This window comes from Colossoma macropomum, unplaced genomic scaffold (assembly GCF_904425465.1).
Source record: "Colossoma macropomum unplaced genomic scaffold, Colossoma_macropomum, whole genome shotgun sequence".
In the NCBI taxonomy this organism is placed as follows: domain Eukaryota; kingdom Metazoa; phylum Chordata; class Actinopteri; order Characiformes; family Serrasalmidae; genus Colossoma; species Colossoma macropomum.
In genome coordinates, this window is record NW_023494788.1 from 31,058,580 (window position 1) to 31,077,443 (window position 18,864).

The window sequence follows — 18,864 nt, forward strand, 5'->3', positions numbered from 1 at the left end:
TCTTTTATGTTCTATATTAAAGTCATTGCACCTACAGTGTGAAAATACATTCTGTCCTAACTACACGTCAAAATGCATTAACCAGCCCCATCTAGTGGTTCATGATTTCAGCAGCCTACCAGTTGTATTATCCATTACTTGAACAATCTTTATAACATAAACCAGTAATTCACAGACCTAGTCCTGAGAAACCCCTGGACCTAAACAGGTGTATTAATGTTTGATAAAATTAAAATTTGCTACAGCCATAAAAGCAGTTTTTACGGATAGATAGGTATTAATTTGAATCTGCCAAAACACACCAAAAAAACTGACAACAGTTTTTTCCCTTCTCTAGCAACAATGACAAGAAATCTCTGTTGCATAAATTCACCGTACAATTTATGTCTAGTTCAGTCACTACTCCACATGAAAGTGACTGGTGTAAAAGAAGTTTCTAATTCCTTGTTTAATTGATGTGTGTGTGTTTGTGTGTGTGTGCATGCGATGGGGGATGTTAAATGTTGAACACTAACTTCTTAGTAATTTCTTAGTAATCATTTATTACTAACAATGTCTTACATTTCTTTCTAATTTCTTTTAGAAGTAGAATTGGAGAATTGTTAGAGGTTTCAAGTAGCTTTATGTAACCCTAGTGTGGAATTAGAGTACTTTTAGCTTTAATAGTCTTTAAGCTCAATAGATTCTTGTAATAGTTACTATTAAACAATAATGTAATATATGCAATTGCATGCTTATAATGTTCTTTTACTTAATGCTATGTAACTATGGTCCGAATTTACGTATGTGAAGTTGTCCTACAGAATTTGACACTCAGACAAAGAGATATATATTCATTAGAAATTGAGAGTGAAAAACATTTTTCCCAACCTTAGCTCCGCCCACAAGTGTTCTTACTTCATAACTAGTGGACACAGAAGGAGAGAGAGAGAGAGAGAGAGAATGAGAGAGAGAGAGAACAACCATGTGATCAATACATAACTAAAGAAGCCCTCTCTCCTTTTTGCACTTTAATCTGCAGCTTTTAAGAATTTTAGTTTTATTTTGTTTCATGTCTCAGTTCATTGTGTCTTTTGTTCAGTCCGTGTTTGTTTTCACTCACTCTGTAACCTTGGAGAAGTGTTGCACATTGAATAGTTTAACCAAGCTGCGTTTGTTTTCACATTCTTCATTTTAAAGTTTGATCGGCCAACGATAGGACATTGCACAATCTGCAAGCATAGTCCAAGAATTAGGGACAGAGGTAAACTAGTGCCCAATGCAAGTCATCCCAGGAGTCTGCTTCAGCACCCAGCATAAAGGCTTTAGCATACTTCTTGTGAAACAAAATTCTTGAGACTTAAGTCGGCTATAATTGTCAAGAAACATATTAATGTTTAAAATATTCCATGAACAGCCCAGTGGGTGCACTTAAACAGAACTGAGTTAATGTGTGAAACATAGAGTTGTATGCAAAAGTTTGGGCAACCATATCAAATTATGCAATTTGTTGATTTTCTAAAAGAAAAGAAGTTAACACCATTTCTGCATGAAACAAATATTGCACATTTTTGAACCCCTTAAAATCCCAGTCTGGTATTAGATACCAAAACTTTTTATTGAATAACTACAGGAACTTTAGTGCAAACTGGCCAAGCTATTCTTAGGTCATAGAAGTTGTAATAAAACTTTGAAATGATCATTCCATTTATTTAAGGAAAAAAGTAATCCAACATCAACCATCCCTGTGTAAAAAAGTCATTGCCCCTTAGTTAGTCAAACAATTAACCAAATTTAGAGATCAATTAAACTAGACACACCCAAGAATGTTTACTGCAAGCCCTATTGAATCTAAACATCATTTAAGCTATCAATGTTAAGAAGGCTAAAAGGTCTCAACAAGTCGCACACTATGCTGTGATGACAAGTTATTGAAATATCTCAGTCTAATGTTACAAAGCCATTTCTAAGGCTCTGAGACTCCAGTGAACCACATTGAAAGCCATTATCTCCAAAAGGAGAAAACTTGGAACAGTAGCAAATATTCCCTGAAGTGGCCAGCCTACTAGAATTGCAACAATAGCACAATGATGACTCATTAAGTAAGTCACTAAAGAATCCAGACAGACATCTAAGTAACCTGCACAAGAAGTTATTACGTTTGATGGATCAGTTACTTTTTCACATGTGTGATATAGTTGTTGCAAACTTTTTTCCTTCTGTGAATAAATTGATCATTTTACCCCTTGAATGGCCAGGGCCGGCTGACAGGCCCAACGTTTTATTACACACGTCTATAACATAAGAATAGCTCAACAAGTTTGCATTGAGGTCCCTGTAATTACTGAATAATAAGCTTTAGTACGTAATAAGCCTGGGATATTAAGGAGTTGTTTTATGTTTTTATATTGTATATTTTACACTTTGTGTTCTTATGTTACATTTTGAATGAAGATCTAAAACCATTTAGCGTGACAGATATGTAAAAATAAAGGAAATCAGGAGGGAGGCAAATACTTTTTCACAGCATTATACCATTGTAGATTGTAGCCAAACATACTGCAGCACTTCATTGCAAAATGCCTTTGTTTTTTCCAAATGTTGTAAACACTTCAGACATTGACTTTTGTGATAAGATCACAGTTAAGTTTACCTTCTGATGACCCTCCCATGTAGATGTTATTTGTCAAACAACACTGCTCAGGGGCCAGTGTATCACTGTTCCCATGCCAGTCAAATCTTTCTGTAGGTCCTTGGCAGTGATGTGGAAGTATTGCGTTAACACTTTACAATACTGTTTTATAGTTAATAGGCAACTATGAAGGGGCTATGCAGAGACTAACAGGGACAACTGCATTGTGCTGAATTAAGTAACTACTATTAACTACCAAGGAATATTGATTAATTACTCAGTAGATAACTAATGTTTAAGATGGTTCCCTAGTAATTAACCAATAACTACTTAGTCTTATATATTTTCTAGAGCCAGGGGTGCCGCCAGGGATTTTGGGCCCCATGGAAAGACATTACATTGAGCTACTAACTACTAATGAACAAGGTGTCACCACTCCACCGTCACATAACCCTCATAATTCCACTTAATTATTAGATAACGCACCTCTCTAATCATGTTTGACAACAGCAGTGTAAAAACTTATCGCTAGCTTGGCTGCTTAGTTGATAGCCAGCTGGCTATTTTTAACAGTAGCCGAGGCTACAAAATAAGCTAACATTATCATGCTAATCACTCAATGTAGTGAAAAGTGTAAGATAGACACTCACTGACCTAAAATCGCAAATAGGATATGATACCATGTGTTTATGTTTATGACAAAAAAAACACAACAACACACAAGCATTTGTAAAATATTAGCTTTGAAGATGAATTGTGGAACAATAATTACAGTGTTTGACCGTTACATTGCTTGGGGTATGGGGATGTGGAGACAGGGCAGATTCATTGGTATGAGTACGGGGATGAAGAGACAGGGCTTGTTCATTCATAGGGGTATGGGTATGGGGATGGGGAGACAGGGCTGCTGAGCCTGAAGCAGCATCTGTTGGGTCTGGCACCAGGCAGAGGCAGGGACAACTGATTTAGTATGAATAGCTTGCTAAATGTTTCCCTTCATTGATTAAATGTCGGCTACAAGAGGAGCGAAATGTAAACACTCATAATTTACTGTGAAGATATAAAGTAACTAATAGTAGGGGAGCAAAAGTAGCTTATTTCACTAAGAACTAAGCTAACAGGTGAATTTCCAGCACTCACAGACTACACCCACCTTTCTCTGTGAAAAATAGGATGACATGCTGTCACCCATTGTTTTTGTTTTTGGGAGCCAGATTTTTCTTGAGGAAGCTGAAACATGATGCACTGCTGGCACTCCTCACTTGTAGTTCACTACTAGCAAGTACTGTTCGCGCCTGGTTTGGGGGCAGGACCGAATCATTTCATGTAAACCTAATGCAGTAATAATTTTTTAGGGCCCCCTATCATTACTAATAAGCAAGATTTTCTTTATTAGGAGTTAATAAAGATCAGGAACAGTATTATAAAGTGCAACACGGTAATTGACTACTAATGAACAAGGTGTTACTGCATTCTTCACTAGTAGTTAATAATGTTTACAAACAGTATAAGTCAGAGTGAATGTGTTGTGTATTGTGTGTTGCAAAAAACTTTTTAGGCTGTCGAAATGTCCAAACTACTTTTATTTATGGGCATTTATCCATAAAAATGCACTATGTACAACATCTCAATAAGGTAGCACAACTCGCAAGAATACTGCCATTGCCTGCCTTACTTTCATGTTTCAAAATGATGTGCAGTAGCATCAACATGCATGTGGCAATATTAGTATTAAGGCTCTTTAATGATTTCGTAATTCAGAGGGTCCAATGAGAGAAAGATGTACACAGGACAAAACGTATTGCGTTGTGGAAAATTTTTGTTTAACACATGGTGCGATAGAGGCGATTTTTCCAAAACCTCATTCATTCTGGCCATAAAGAAATTGAGCTTAGACCCAGAGTTCCTAATATTTACATAAAGCAGACTTCAGACTGCTGCACGACTACAGTGGTCTATTAGACTGTTGATATGTGGCGCTCTAACCAATTGTGTCACGCATGGATGAAAACAAACAAACATCACTTCCCTGCCATCCTAGTGACCATGCCCCCTTTTGGGTGAAAACAAACTGGTCAAAGTGATGTCGCCAAATTCCAAATACCTATAGCATCGTGCCTGAAAGCTGCTGTGTCGCATTTTGCTCATCCAACAATAAAAAACAGTTTACAATTTTCTTTACTTCCCCTAAAAGTGAAGGACAGCAAAAGGAGAGATCTGTGGCTTTAGATCATCCACAGGAAGGATAAAAAAAAAGGGTCAACTGTGGGACTTGGTCAGTCAGTACGTGTATGTCTGTGGAAAACACTTTATCACAAGAAGTTAATAATGTTAAAGTGAGCAGTTATAATGTTAAAAGTCAAAGTAATGAATGCTGCAGAACATAGCAAAAAAGCCAAAGAAAAACCCAAATTAATGTTAGCCTGTAACAAAAGGGTTAAATAACAGCTAGCTCGCTAGCACTGACTGCAGCCAGCTGGCTTTTCCCCCCCGGTACCACGTAAAACAGCTTCACCTGTCTGTTCTTTGAAGTGATTTTTATGTCCAAGTTCATTAGTTGTCTGCAATAAAGCCCTAATAAGTAAATCAAGCAATACATTTAATGGTTCAGTACAAACTGTTGCAGAAATACACATCATTTTTATGTTAGATTTGTTTGATTGTACTGTAAAGAATTAGAAATGATGACTGTTGAGTGAAGTATTATCTGATTATGTGTTACATTTGTCAATTATTTTATCACTACATATTTGATGAGTGCATTTACCAAAAACTGTAGAAAGTTCTTTTGAACCACTATCTTTATTTGGCTTACACAAGCATCCAGATTATGTCCCATCTTTTTCCACTTTGACGGCAATTGACAGAAAGTGCAGTAAGGTTACAGTGCTACAAGAAGGCCAGGAAAAGAGAAACTGGTGTTGATAATAAGGTCCTGTCATCCAAAAGATCACGAACAAGGGCTCCCACTGAGGTGTCTCCCACTTGAAGCTTCTTCTACTGAAGCTTCTCTCACTGATCCCACTAAATATGGTACACTGAGTGATAGGCCAGTTACACTCAGGGAGCAGGCTGCAATTGCCATAGAGGTGGCCAGTCTAAGGAGACAGAGAGATAAGGCCAAAAGAGATCAAGTTCCTGCTCTGCAGAAATGGTCTAAGAAACAATTGTCTGTGAATGCTATTTGTGGCAAAAACAGTGCATGCAGGGCCATGACTGTGCTCAGGTAGGCAGTGTTTGACTGTCTTCATCATTACCTTGTTCAGTTCCTCAAGTCAAATTTGTATTTTTATTGATTTATTTTTTGTACTAATTATGTACAGGAGTTGTAAGTTAGTGTTCCACAACTAACATTAAAAGCAGTAGGCCTACATCAGATGCATTACTTGTTTCAGATCTTGGCTGATCGGGCTACCCTGAAAGATGACTTTGCCTTACTTTTTGCCAGACTCAAGCTTTCACTTATGGCAGGGAACAGGCAAAGACGTTGTCCGGAATGACATCAAATTGGCAAGTATTTTTATTTGCCACAATTGAAAAAAGCATTTGATATATAATATCATGGCAAAATGATTAACAATTTCAATTAAAACTTTAATATTCATTAAACATATACATTAATATTCAATAACACAGCTCTAGTGACTGACTGACTGTAGCCATTTGCATAAAAGTGCTACAACAAACACTATGAACAAGGGTAAATTGATGTAAGGTTTTATGCTTAAAAAGACTCATAAAAGATTTATTATTATTTTAAAAATGCATGATTGGTGTCCTGAAGCGCAGATTCTATATCCTGGATGGCTTTGTGAAATCCCTGCAGAATGAGATGGAGAACAGGGATGTAGATACCATTGACAAGATAGTATGTGTGTGCTTTCTTGATCAATATGTCAATTAGCATTGTGTTTAATAAAAAACAGAAAAGAGGATGTGCAATTAAGATCAGTTCAGCAGTTCCGCTATCTTTTCTGTTTGAATCACTGAATACACAGAACTCAGTTGAATAACTGAGTTCTGGCCATGGCAGCTCAAATGGGCAATTGCTTACAACACATTAAATGCGATCTAAGCACCACACATACCTAGAGTAAATCACATCATAGTCAGTCTTGTGACAACTATTTGCTCCCTCATCTTCCAAAATCTACTACTTAAATCCATTACCTGGGTGTAGGAACTGTGGTTGATCCTGAGCGACAACAAAGTGTCCAGATGCCCAGTCTTGTCTGCGGGCCAGTGATCAAATTCACATCTGGCTCACTTCAAGGGTCACTTTGCCTCAACCACTCTTTTCCCACAGCAATTACAGGACATGTATGCATCACAGTTGTATGTGTATGTAGGGCTTGTATTTGCACACTTGGAAGCTTGCCCTTAGAATCTTGAAGCTCTTGCAGGCTGTATATACCTCATTTGATATGATGATTTTTTGTGCTGTGCATGTGGTTGTTAGGCCTAGGGCATACGTTTCGATGACCTCTCTTCATGATCCCAAACAATGCCTGAAGATGTCAGCCAATTTTGACTCTTTCTGCACAATCACTCAAGGCTTCTCAAGAGATGTGTGTAATTCGCTGTGCACAAATGTGTTCACCACCCTCCCAACTCTTTGCTAGTGCCAAGATGAATACTCTGCCAGGTCTTTTTTCTTCTATTGCCTGTACATTGTCATCAGAAAACCCTGGGAAGTTTTCAAACCATGACTTTGTCCTGAAAGAGTCTGCATATCCCTTAAAAGTGTTCAGAACAATGGACAATTATTGAGTGGCAGACAACATTTCAAAGGACTGTTGTTGATGATATTCTTTTGCCTTCTGAACTGCTCGCCACGTTTTCCAACTCCCCTCTTTCTTTTTGCTTTGTCTGTTGATGTGCGTTGTTGTGATTAATACTGATAATGTTACATAGTCAACTCACCCTGCCATGCAATCACAGCCACTTTAACCTCTCCAGTCCTCTTAGCAGCAACCCAACCCTAACCCTAACCACCTGTTAAGCACGTTAATGTTAGCAATGTAATTAGTTTACAGTAACATCACATTAGACAGACCACTAAACCGGTATAAAAGGTGACTTAATGACAGAGTCAGATGTCAGAAATATTCAATAAGGTTTGACACCCTGGGTAGGCAGGGAGGCAGACTGAAAGGATGCTCATCAGCCCCCATTTCTTAAATTTTTTCTACATAAGACACTGATCGTTAATCGGCAATGACACAACAGAATTGTTCGTCAGGGTGGCCACAGGATTTGGGCTCCTAATAGCTATAAAAAAGAAGGGTATCCTTATTTTATACTATTGAATTGTGAAAGACCTCAGAATTTGTATTTGCTGCCAGTCAACTTAGCAGGTCTGCTTTCATCCAATGCGGGGGCTTTATGCAAGGACAAAGCACCAGGATGTGTTGCTTTCATCTACACAGTCACACACTAAGATTTAACACTTGATCGCACACTGAGTGGGAGGTATGATGGTTGTTTAAAAAAAACCTTCACTATTACTTTAGATTTGAAAATTTAAACATAAAATATAAAAAATCAATTTCCACTCCAAAACAAGCACCGATGAACATTTACTTTGCTTATAAGCTTGGTAAGATACAGACATTAGGAACTGGCAGGATAAGTTTCCCAGTGTTTGGTCAGCTCTAATCTTATTTGGTAAGTTAACTGCAGTAGGCTTCACTCTGTAATTTTTGGAGAAACAACAAGATTTTCTGCAAACTCAAAATTATTTTGGGATGGCTTTATAGAAATACAATTTTACTCTCCATAATTACATCCAAGTATAGAACTTGGCAAAATTTCTACATTGTCTATAGGCTTTGAAAATCATTGAAGTCTGTGCACATAGGGCAATACTTGACATCACATTTTTTTAGTTTTCAGTAGAATTACAGATCTCCGATAGTCATGCAAGTTTAAAATGGATTTGATCAAATTCCTAGATTAGTGTCCTAGTTTATGTAAATGTATTTTTACAGACTACACCTTTGATCTACAGTTGTGGTAAAAGTAGTGCTTGTGACTGTAGGTGGAGGGAAATCTGAAAATCAGGGTGGGGTTGTGGGTATATTCTGTTTTAAGTTAGAAGGCTGTACCCCCCCATCTTTTTCTCAAACTTCAGCAATCTCATAACACTACTAAAGCCACTTTTAGTCAAAATGAAAGGCAAGAATGTCAAACATTCCAACAGCTTAATTAGTAACAGGTTAAAATAATAACACAATGACAAAAATACATTCCACTTCACCGCTATGATTCCTAAACTAGGAAAACTATAACTAACCAAGTAGAATACTTTGCCACCTGACTAACTTTGGCCATATATTTCTAAAGTAAATTATATAAGGGGTTTTGACAAAATTGAAGTACTACAAGATAATGGAGAAAATAGCATGGTTAAATAATTATTTTAAAGTTAGTCGCATTAAAATGTTGATCCCACCAATCTGCCAACCCTGATCTGGCTCTGTCTGAACATCAGTGAAGACGTCTGCATTGAGTCCAGTTTGCAGAACTGGCAGCTGTGTGCTACGGGCGAAAAGCTAGTATTTGGCTTGATAAATGTTTATTTCCCCATAGAAGAGCCTGGGTTCATAAAAATGGTAAAAGAAAAATAAATAAATAAATACATATGCAGTTTTTAAAGACTTTACAATGTCTTCAAGACAAATTTTGTACCAGAATGTACTATGACAATTTAGACTCAATTTAAACAAGCTTTTTTATTGGCTTTTTCACAATGGAACACAATTACTTATCTCATTGTTTTCTCAGTGCATTTTCTGCACCAAAGAGTCCAGTAGTGCCAAGATCTCTCCAAAGTATCCATCCTCTTCCCCCAGGGTCTCCTCTGTGAGCGCAAGTTTCTGGTATTCCTTCTGCAGAATGCTGAGAGAGGTGGCCAGTGAGGGATTCTGCTGATATTGAGCCTGACAGTGGGTCATCATGGCCAGAAGAGCATGCAAAGCCTTCTCTCTCCGATCATGCTCAGGAGAGACTAAAAGCTCAGGCACTAGGGTGCACCAGCCCTGTTCAGCTAACATGGGCAGAAGTGAGTATTCAGCATATTGCAAATAATCCTGATGAGAGGAATCTCGCACAGCATCTTTACCAGTCTGGGAGATCAGTTCCTAGAACACAACATTGTTGTTGAAGTCTGTGAGTCTCTGAGAATTTTACATTATTGGTCTAAAAATGTGGTATTTTTTGAGTGGTTTGAAATCCATAATTTATTTCAGGTTCATACCTGTCAATTTATACCATCAGTGTTTTAGCATATCTATGCACCAATACTGACCTTTTCTGTAATCATGTCATAGAGCAATGTGACGATTCTCACATGGAGAGCATCAGCCCCTGGCATTTGGAACAGCTCACCAAGTACTTGCAGTCCTCCGAGCTTCACAAACTGACTTTGAGCAAAGGGGAAGTGATGCAGCAAACATGCCAATGCAAACAAAGCCTGGATATAAAAACATCACAGTAAGCATGTATTAATGTACTTTTAACTGTAATGAAAAAATAAATAATAGTACATTTTCATTGTTATCATTAGTATTATTATGATATAAATTTATATAAACTCTTTAAAGTTAATACATTATCAGCATCATGAAAATTAATTCTTGGACCCTGGGCTGTCCTTGTCTTGGAGCTTCTAACACACTCCCACTAATAAGCCAACACATTCATCACTGAGTAGTCCAGGGGACATACTTAGGATCATTTAAAGGAGCATAGTCAATACTCTTACCAAAACAAATAAACATGCAGTTCTGTCCAGATGTTTTAGGCACCTAAGAACTTTATATTAAAAAGCTATTTATCTTGACAGTTAGCATTTATTTGCTCTGAAAAAAACAATAATATTAGAATAAATAACATTAATAAAATATGCAGAAATTATATGTCTGTTGTTGTGTTGACCAGTATCATTTGTAGTTATCATCCAATAGTAGCAGTTGTCTAATGACTATCTGACAGGCCTATGTCCAGTATTTAGAATTTTGCCAAATCATTTGAATCAGTATGTTTTTTAAACTTATTTCCCTGCTGAGAAAAAGCAAAATTCAATTTATCTATTTGGGAGAAAACATTAAGGACATAATTCACTTTTGCTTCATGAGTAGACTTAGGAGTATCATTCTGACTTGAACTTGATTATTTGTACCTTTTTAGAACCATACTTTGTGGGTTTATATGTTAACTTTACAATGTTAGTCTGCATGTTTGCTTTACAAATACAAACCCATTTCCAAAAAAAAGTTGGCACGTATGTGAAAAGCAGATAAAAACAGAAAACTGTGAATTATAAATTTACCTGTATTTGAACAAAACAGCACAAAGACTTGTAATGTTTTAAATTAACAATTTCATTGTTTTTTGTAAATATATGTTTATTTTGAAACTGATGCAAGCAGCACATTCCATTAAAAATTAACAGGTGATGCAATAATGCTTGGGTATAAATGGAGCATTCAGGAAAGACCTAGTCCTTTGTGAGCATGGATGAGTCAAGGCTCTTCACCAAAAATGCATCAGCAAAAAATCCAATACTTTAAATAAAAAATATTGTTCCTCAGTGAGGACTGCAAGGATTTTAGGTATTTCACCCTCTATAATGCTTAATAACATCAAAAGATTCAGGTAATCAATAGAATTCTCTGTGTGTGAAGGATAAGGTATATAAACAATCAATCCCTCAGATGGCACTCCCTTAAAAAAAACATGTTTCTGTGATGTGTATCATCACATGTGCTCAGGAATACTTTGATAAATTGCTGTCAATAAACACTGCCTGTTGCTGCCTCCACAAATGCAAGTTTGGAAGTCGTATGTCAGCAGCTTTCAGAAATGTTGCTGATTCTCTAGGGTTGAGCTCATCTTAAATGATGCACAGTAGAAATGTGTTTTGTGGTCTCAGTTAGCTTTTTCAGTTAATTTCAAAAGTCAGGAACTGTCATGTTATTGGGCAGGGTTTCACATCTGCAAAGGCACAATTAACACTGATAAGATTTTGAGCAACATGTTCTGCTTTCTAGACATCTTTTTCAGGGACACCCATGGTTTTTTCAACATGTCAATGCCAAGCCACATGTAAAAACAGCATGGCTGTGTAATCAGAGAGTGCTGGTGCTAGGCTGGTCTTTCTGCAGTCCAGAACTGTCTCCCATTGACAATATGCGCAAAATACAACAATAAAGGACCTTGCACAGCTGGAGACTTGTATAACAGAAGAATGGCAAAAAAATTGCTTTCAAAAATGGAAATGTTTTTGTCTTTTGTTCCCAGATGATTTTTAAGTGTTGTTAAAAGAAAAGTAATACAGCAGAATACAGTGGGAAAACATGCTTCTGTCTCAACTTTTTTGGATATGTTGCAGGCGTCAGATTTGGAACGAGCATGTATTTACAAAAAACAATGAAAGTTTAAAACATAAAATATAGTGTTTTTGTACTGTTTTCAATTCTTTTTTTGAAATTGTGTTTGTAATAATAATTACAGACAACCGGTGAACCGGTGAGCCTCTGCAAAAAAACAATGAATACTACTACTACTACTACTACTACTAATAATAATAATAATGAGAAACATTCATTAGTTTTTAATGTAAGCTAAATAACTGTGCTTACACTAACATGTATTTTTACAGTACATTCAAGGTGGAGTGGTATATGCAGGACATTGGCATATTAAGTTCAATATAGAAACAAAAATCTTCTGCATTCTGGATCCTGTCAATATCAATGTAAAAGAAAAATCTGTGAACTATAAAAGTTGCTAAATTTCTCTAGAGTGGAGTGGTTTGTTTACATCTCAATGTATACATGTAAACTTGTATGTATACAAGTTTGAAAACAGGTGGAATTCCCCTTTAAGGTTAATTTTAATGGGTTTATATTGTTCATTCTTTTCTGAGTATTTCCACATACTAATACTTTTACTTAAGTAGTTTGTGGGGTAAAGAAAAATCTTTTTGTTCTCAACAAGTTTTAGTCCTGCTCATTTAGTTTGTTTTTTTGTGTTTAATGTCATTCTGTTGTGTTGTTTTAGCACCTGCACTGCTTTGCTGTTGCTCACACAATGCTTTAGCATTTTATCTCAGGCAAAAAAAAAGATGTGAATAATGCCTGAAAAGTGGAATTCCACCAAATTAATTTGTTAAGATGTCAAAGTCATTCAGAGTGGTTTGATGTGAAATGGTCTGTTCTAGAAAAACTTACCAAGGCCAGTTTTACCTACTGTACCCACAGATCAACATCATCATAAACCAATGTAAATTAATAGTCAATAGCTAAGTAAAGTGAACACAAGCTAAATTTTGTTGAGTATCAGTGACCTGATACTTGTTTACTTTTCTTGTTCAATATTTAATCTTAAATCTGTTTTGTTTAAGAGAAAGGCAATAAAATAGCAAAAAAAAGGAGCAGAGTGAGCAAAGTGGAATGCAAAGCAGTTAAATGCATATCATGAGACAACTTCCACTGGTTCTCACTTTTACAATGGTACCTTGCAGTACAATTAATCAGTAATCCCAGTCCCTAATTTGAGCCTAAAATACTTTTTACTGGGTGAAGAGACATCTTACCATAGTGGAATAACAGAGAAACAAAAAAAAAAAAAGTTTTCTTACCTTTTTCTTAACTGACACTGGGTGAGGGGTAGCAAGCAAATTCAGTAGCTTCTGCAAGGCACCACTCTCTAAGGCTTCAACTTGGACAGATGGGTTACTTGCAAAAAAAAACACCAACAAATCAATCATTTAATCAGCTTACTTATTAAAAAAGTAACAACCATACTTTAAATAACTTACCTTGAAATAGCCGATCCTAGTACAAATGCAGCACTTTCCTTAAGTCTAACATCTGTATTATTTAAGGCATCAGTTACCAGCTTCATTCCACCCATTGACACCAGATTCTGTGCATTATCCACCTATGAAAAAATAATGAAATTAAACAAACAACCAATAAATTAAACAAACAGTACAACGAACAGAACATTTATTATAAAATTATTATATGCACTGATTTTGTCAAAACGTTATCGTGGCTGACAAGCAGGACCATATTAGACTTCTGGAGCTAGTCTGCAAACTCAAGTCAGCTACCACACATCAACTCATGTACACATTCTTCCTTAAGGTATAAATAATCCCCTGTAATGAAATTATATTATTATAATGGAATATTATATATTATATACCTTTTACTATAAGCATAGTGTATGTTTGTACGATGTGGTGCTTGGAGTAAGACTGTTTCTTGAGAAAGTTATTGTGACATTTGACATAAGGACTTGCTTATGCTCATCTCAAAAAAGAATCCTACCAAACATGGTGGAGTGGCATATGGTGGTAAAACTGGGTGAAAGGTGACTTTGCAGAGATTGTTCAGAATCCATGAATGATTTTGGCCTGAGTAAGAGTGACTGTTACAGACATGAAGAAAATGTATATGACGAACACACTGATGACTAAACAACACAATGATGTTATGTCTGAAAACCAACCCAGCTCTCCATTTTATTAGCTTCACTATGAAACGGTGAATCAGCAGTTGCAAGTACAACTTGTCTGTTCTACACATAATCTTCATAAAATGTTAAAGTTCTTTGTAAAAGTCTTTTGGGAGACACCAGAGCCTCCTCTCACCCCACCTCACTATTTCCCTCATTTGGCTAGTCGAGTTTTGGCCTGCTGATTTATTTTTGGTCACATTTTTAATCTTTTTGCCTTTACATGTAAGTTCATCTGTGTTTGTGCAGATTGGCTGACCAGTTGAGATTACTTCTCCATTTTTAGAGAAATCTTTCTATTTTTGTTTTGTTTTAGTTTTCACTTCTTGCCTTGGGCTTTTCATCACAGTAACTGAATCTAAATCTTTCTCTTAGTCTACCTATGGTAAATTACTCAACATCATGAAAGAAATGTTGATCAGCAGGGTATACACATAAGATTTTTAAAATGACAACCATTACAAAAAGTACCTAAAATAACAGTTAAATATTTGAATTGGAATTCCCAACAATGTGGGAACAAAACTGGGCAGTAATATATTGATGTTCACAGAAATGTGATTTTAACTACTTTACAGTTGCACAGTTATACATCATTTAGTTACTAACTTTAAAGCCTTAGGATGCAATATGCGTGGGACTAGAAGTTAAACTTTAAGAGGTTAAATTTGATTTTGGCTAATTTTAGTAATGTGATGGTAAACACAAATACAACAAAGTCATTACCTGGTGAACAAGGTACTCTAGGTCAAGTAGAACAGTTACTCGTTGATCTACTGTACTGCCGGTGCTGTTGAACTGGGACAAAAGTTTACGCATGATCTGGATGTCTGTTTCCATTAGAAAGTCTAGTGCTTCCATGTCTCTTTTCAGATCATCTACTGAGCGAAACTGGGACCTCACAGATTCTTCAGCCTGCAATCAGATACCATTAAATAGCTTAAAATAGCAAACAAAAGCGAAGAAAAGTTAAGATTGATTAATACTTCTGCAAAGATGCAGATAAACATAACGTCACTGTCTAAAGAAAAACAAATATCTCCAAAATGATTACTTTACAGGAGAGGGCAACAACTTTCTATACTTTCCATATAAGTTAATGTAAAGAGATTGCAAGCCATTTTAAAGGATTTCTGTTGGTCCATTCATCATTAAAGTGTTCCCAGTAAAAATCGAAAAAACAGCGATGATACATCGAGATGAAAAGAAAGCATTCATGGGTAAGCATAGCTTGCAGAGGCCACACAGTGCACACCTCCAAATTTTCAACTATGTGTTGTGTAAATAGGTGAAGCCGTAATCCAAAAAGATGCTAACTGGCTACTCATTGCCGTTGGTGGAGGGATGAGACCAGAACAATATTAGGCTAGAAGTAGAACTACAACAAAATCAAATGGAGCAGTCTGAGGAGCTGTAGGTAGAAGAGGTGCAACATTACAAACATTTATAGAATATTTACAGATCTTTAAAATATTACAAAAACTGTGAAGCAAGTATTAATTCTCGGAGAGAGAAAAGAAAAACATGAGACATTTTTTTGTCCATTCTGGTTTGGACACTGCTCCCTAGTGTACATATACACATTATATGTAAGTACATTAGCCAACACCTACAAGAACGTCTGTACGTGATGCTCACACATTTGCAGATAAACAGACATAGAAGTATAATTCGACCAGCCATGAACAATAGCATACCTGCCCTAAGTCCTTTTTTGAAGGGTTATCATCTTCTCCTTTGAACTTCTTTAGAGCCTCTTTTAGTTTCTGAGTTGAGAAAAAAGCAGCCTGCTTGTTCATCAGTTCTTGCCTGCCTCATGGAGGACAAAGAACATTAGCTGCCTTACATTCTCAAAGGCACAAATAGGGTATGTCACATATGCAACACATGGGACCAGACAAAGAGAATGGGTGCTAAAGCTATAGCTTCAATAAGGAAAAAGTAACATTTTATTTATTTATTTTTTTTACAACTAATGAACATTTCATAAAATTACATCTAATTTTTCAAAAACCTAAAACAAATTACAAAACTAAATTCCCCAATATGTGCCTCTTTCTAGTAAAACCAACTGAGTCACAAGAATGTAAACATTGCTCAGAATCAAACATTGCTTTCAAAACACAAAAATCAATCAAATCCGCCAACCATTACTGATTACCAAGCTGACAGTATAGTTTGACATTAGTCACCTTATGCATGATTTAAATACTTCTAAAAGAACATTTATAGCATTTTGGTTTAATGTAACATAATATAACAATAATTATAAGGCCTAAGCAAAGTTTGCCACTATTTACAAATAGTGTTTATACTAACATAATACTTGTTCTACAATACCTCTGTCCATCTCTCAAGTATTTGAGACCTTTCTCTTCTCCAAGTTTGGCTTCTCTTTGCCCTGTCTGAAGGTTCAGCCTGACATGAGAGCCTGCTGGTACAGCTTGACCTGTCATAAAGTAAATACGTACGCAAAATGTATATGCAGGTATACTTACATTAGCACATCAGGAAATAGTTTAATGTGAAATGCACCATTATCGAGAAACTTAGAAAGTTAGTATTGTTTAAAGTATTTGTGAAACATCTGAAGTGTTTAATGCCTCTAAAAGTATTGCATATAAAGATATTCTTTTATGCTAGTTTTGGCATTTGAGTTTAGATGATGGAAATGTATGTTTAAATCCATTTATAGTAGCAACATCTAGTTGTTGTGAAGGGGGGGGGGTGTTAAATTGGTTACTAATATGTGAACTAACCGGGTTTGAGAGTCCGCCATTCGTTTGTAGGATGGAACACCTCCAAGTCCTCAGGATCTTGAGTGCCATGTGCCTTCTCTTCCTTACTGAAATCTTCCCCATCCTCTTTAATGGTTAGAGCTGTAGAAAACTAAATGGGCAAATCTTTCTTACTTGTGTACAACAATCAAACTAAGGTGAGATAAATTTGTTACATTCAGAACACTGTGTGAATAAAAGAGCTACATGGGGACACCATGTAATGCACCTATTTTGGGATAACGATTATATTTTTAATTAGCTTGCATGTTTGGTACTCTGCAAAAAAAGCTGTTCGTGAAAGAGACTAGCGGGGTTAGCCTGTCAGGTATGTTATAAAAAAATCCGCTCAATGCTCAGAATGATTATAAGCTCTAACGTTACATACCAAAATTGGATTACTTCAGAAAAATCGATATCGGCACCCCAAAGGCAGGCGTCCCAGCATATGGACATTAGCTAACCAACTACGTATAATAAAATGAATTACTCACCTTTTCAGTGTGGGCACAGACGAGGTGTATACATATATACCAGATGAGAAGTGCAAATACACTGTTTCTTTTTTGCATTATGTTGATTATTATAAAACTAACATAATCTTGTAGAAAAAGAAACCTGATCTAAATATCTCAATCATAACAAATCTGACAACACAGACAACTTAGATATTTAACATTATCCCCTTCACTAACCGAAGATATTTAAATAAAATCATTAATGAGCTAACGCAATATTCCAAACCTCAGAATTAGTCGCCTTACCTACGCATAAACTTAGTTTATAAAGCTATCAGACGATGAATTTGGTTGACGCACAGTGTACCGGTATTGTGAACTTCCGCAGTTCATCTAAGCTACACGTGAGCCAATCATAAAATCAGACGTGTACATTTCGGAAGGCACAATCAGAAAGATTGTTTCAGACATACTGCACTAACGCCTGGCGGTAACATGCGGCGAGGGTCCGCGGTGGGGGGAGGGGGGGACAAAATTAGCAGCAAAATTAACGCATCCTTAACAGATCTACGTTATTCAAAGACCCTTACATCTCTTAACACATCTGTTTCCGGTTATTAAGAGTCTCTGCTAACGCTTGTCTAAATAAAAGTCGCTCAGGACACCATATTTGTGGGTGATTGACATGACGTACGCTCCACACTGATTAAAATGAAAACTGTTGCTCATGTTCTTTGAAAATAAAATTGAAAAAAGTGAACAGATTATTTTGTTTTCCCAAGAACTCTAAAAACAAATCAAGTTTTGCCATAATTTATTACATGTTTCACAATTTGCCTCACGTCCTCTGCTGTGACATAATATACTCATGTAAATTTTACTCACTTAAACTTTATTAAAATAAACTATACAGTTTAAACGTTACTTTCAAGATATAAATAAATAAAGAAAGAATGAATTCTCCATGAATGCCATACAACCAGGTAGAAACAGATACACAAGTGACACAGAAAGAATTACAAACTGAATTCCAAAAATTCTGGAAAAGTAAGTAAAATTCAAATAAACACAAAAAGCAGACAAAAATAAAATATGACAAAATATTTAACATTTTACGTAATCAACTTCACTGTTGTAATACTGCTATGCTTCAGTCTAATTAGGCAAACATGACAAGCTCCTTAGCTGTCTATATTGGTGATCGAATGAGAAAATAGATCAAAGTTGTTGTGTTGTGTTTCCAACTCTAAAACGAGCTTGAGAAAGTTTATTGTCAAATAGCATATTCATGGCATAGGGTATAGTAATGTGTATCGCAATACAGAACTCAACAATCAAGGTAAACTGGCCGGTACTTTGGATAACTGTATGAGTAGAATACCTTCTGTTAGCTGGGGTTTGATAGAGACAGCCTCATATAATATATTTTTAATGTATGCTTTTATATTGTAGCGTGCTTTGCTGTTTTAATTTCATAAATGGATCAGAA

General features: G+C 36.1%; 1 protein-coding gene across 1 annotated transcript; it reads right to left on the reverse strand.

Annotated features, from left to right (window-relative positions):
• Positions 1–9,326: 9,326 nt before the first annotated feature.
• sil1 (SIL1 nucleotide exchange factor) lies at positions 9,327–17,977 on the reverse strand. The gene is made up of 9 exons (XM_036569170.1): positions 17,412–17,977; positions 16,900–17,029; positions 16,481–16,589; positions 15,838–15,949; positions 14,867–15,055; positions 13,437–13,558; positions 13,257–13,353; positions 9,921–10,085; positions 9,327–9,753 (listed from the first exon to the last, which is right to left on the reverse strand). The coding sequence occupies exons 1-9, from the start codon at positions 17,487–17,489 to the stop codon at positions 9,394–9,396; spliced, it is 1,362 nt and encodes a 453-aa protein (XP_036425063.1). The 5' UTR covers positions 17,490–17,977; the 3' UTR covers positions 9,327–9,393.
• Positions 17,978–18,864: the final 887 nt, after the last annotated feature.

What these genes read in the sequence shown, in the direction of transcription:
- sil1 (XM_036569170.1), bottom strand. Translation starts at nt 17,489, where the DNA reads ATGCAAAAAAGAAACAGTGTATTTGCACTTCTCATCTGGTATATATGT. An exon ending in CAGTGTCAGTTAAGAAAAAG is followed by an intron (nt 10,086 to 13,256) that starts GTAAGAAAACTT and finishes TTTTATATCCAG; the next exon opens with GCTTTGTTTGCATTGGCATG. An exon ending in ATGACATGATTACAGAAAAG is followed by an intron (nt 9,754 to 9,920) that starts GTCAGTATTGGT and finishes GTTGTGTTCTAG; the next exon opens with GAACTGATCTCCCAGACTGG.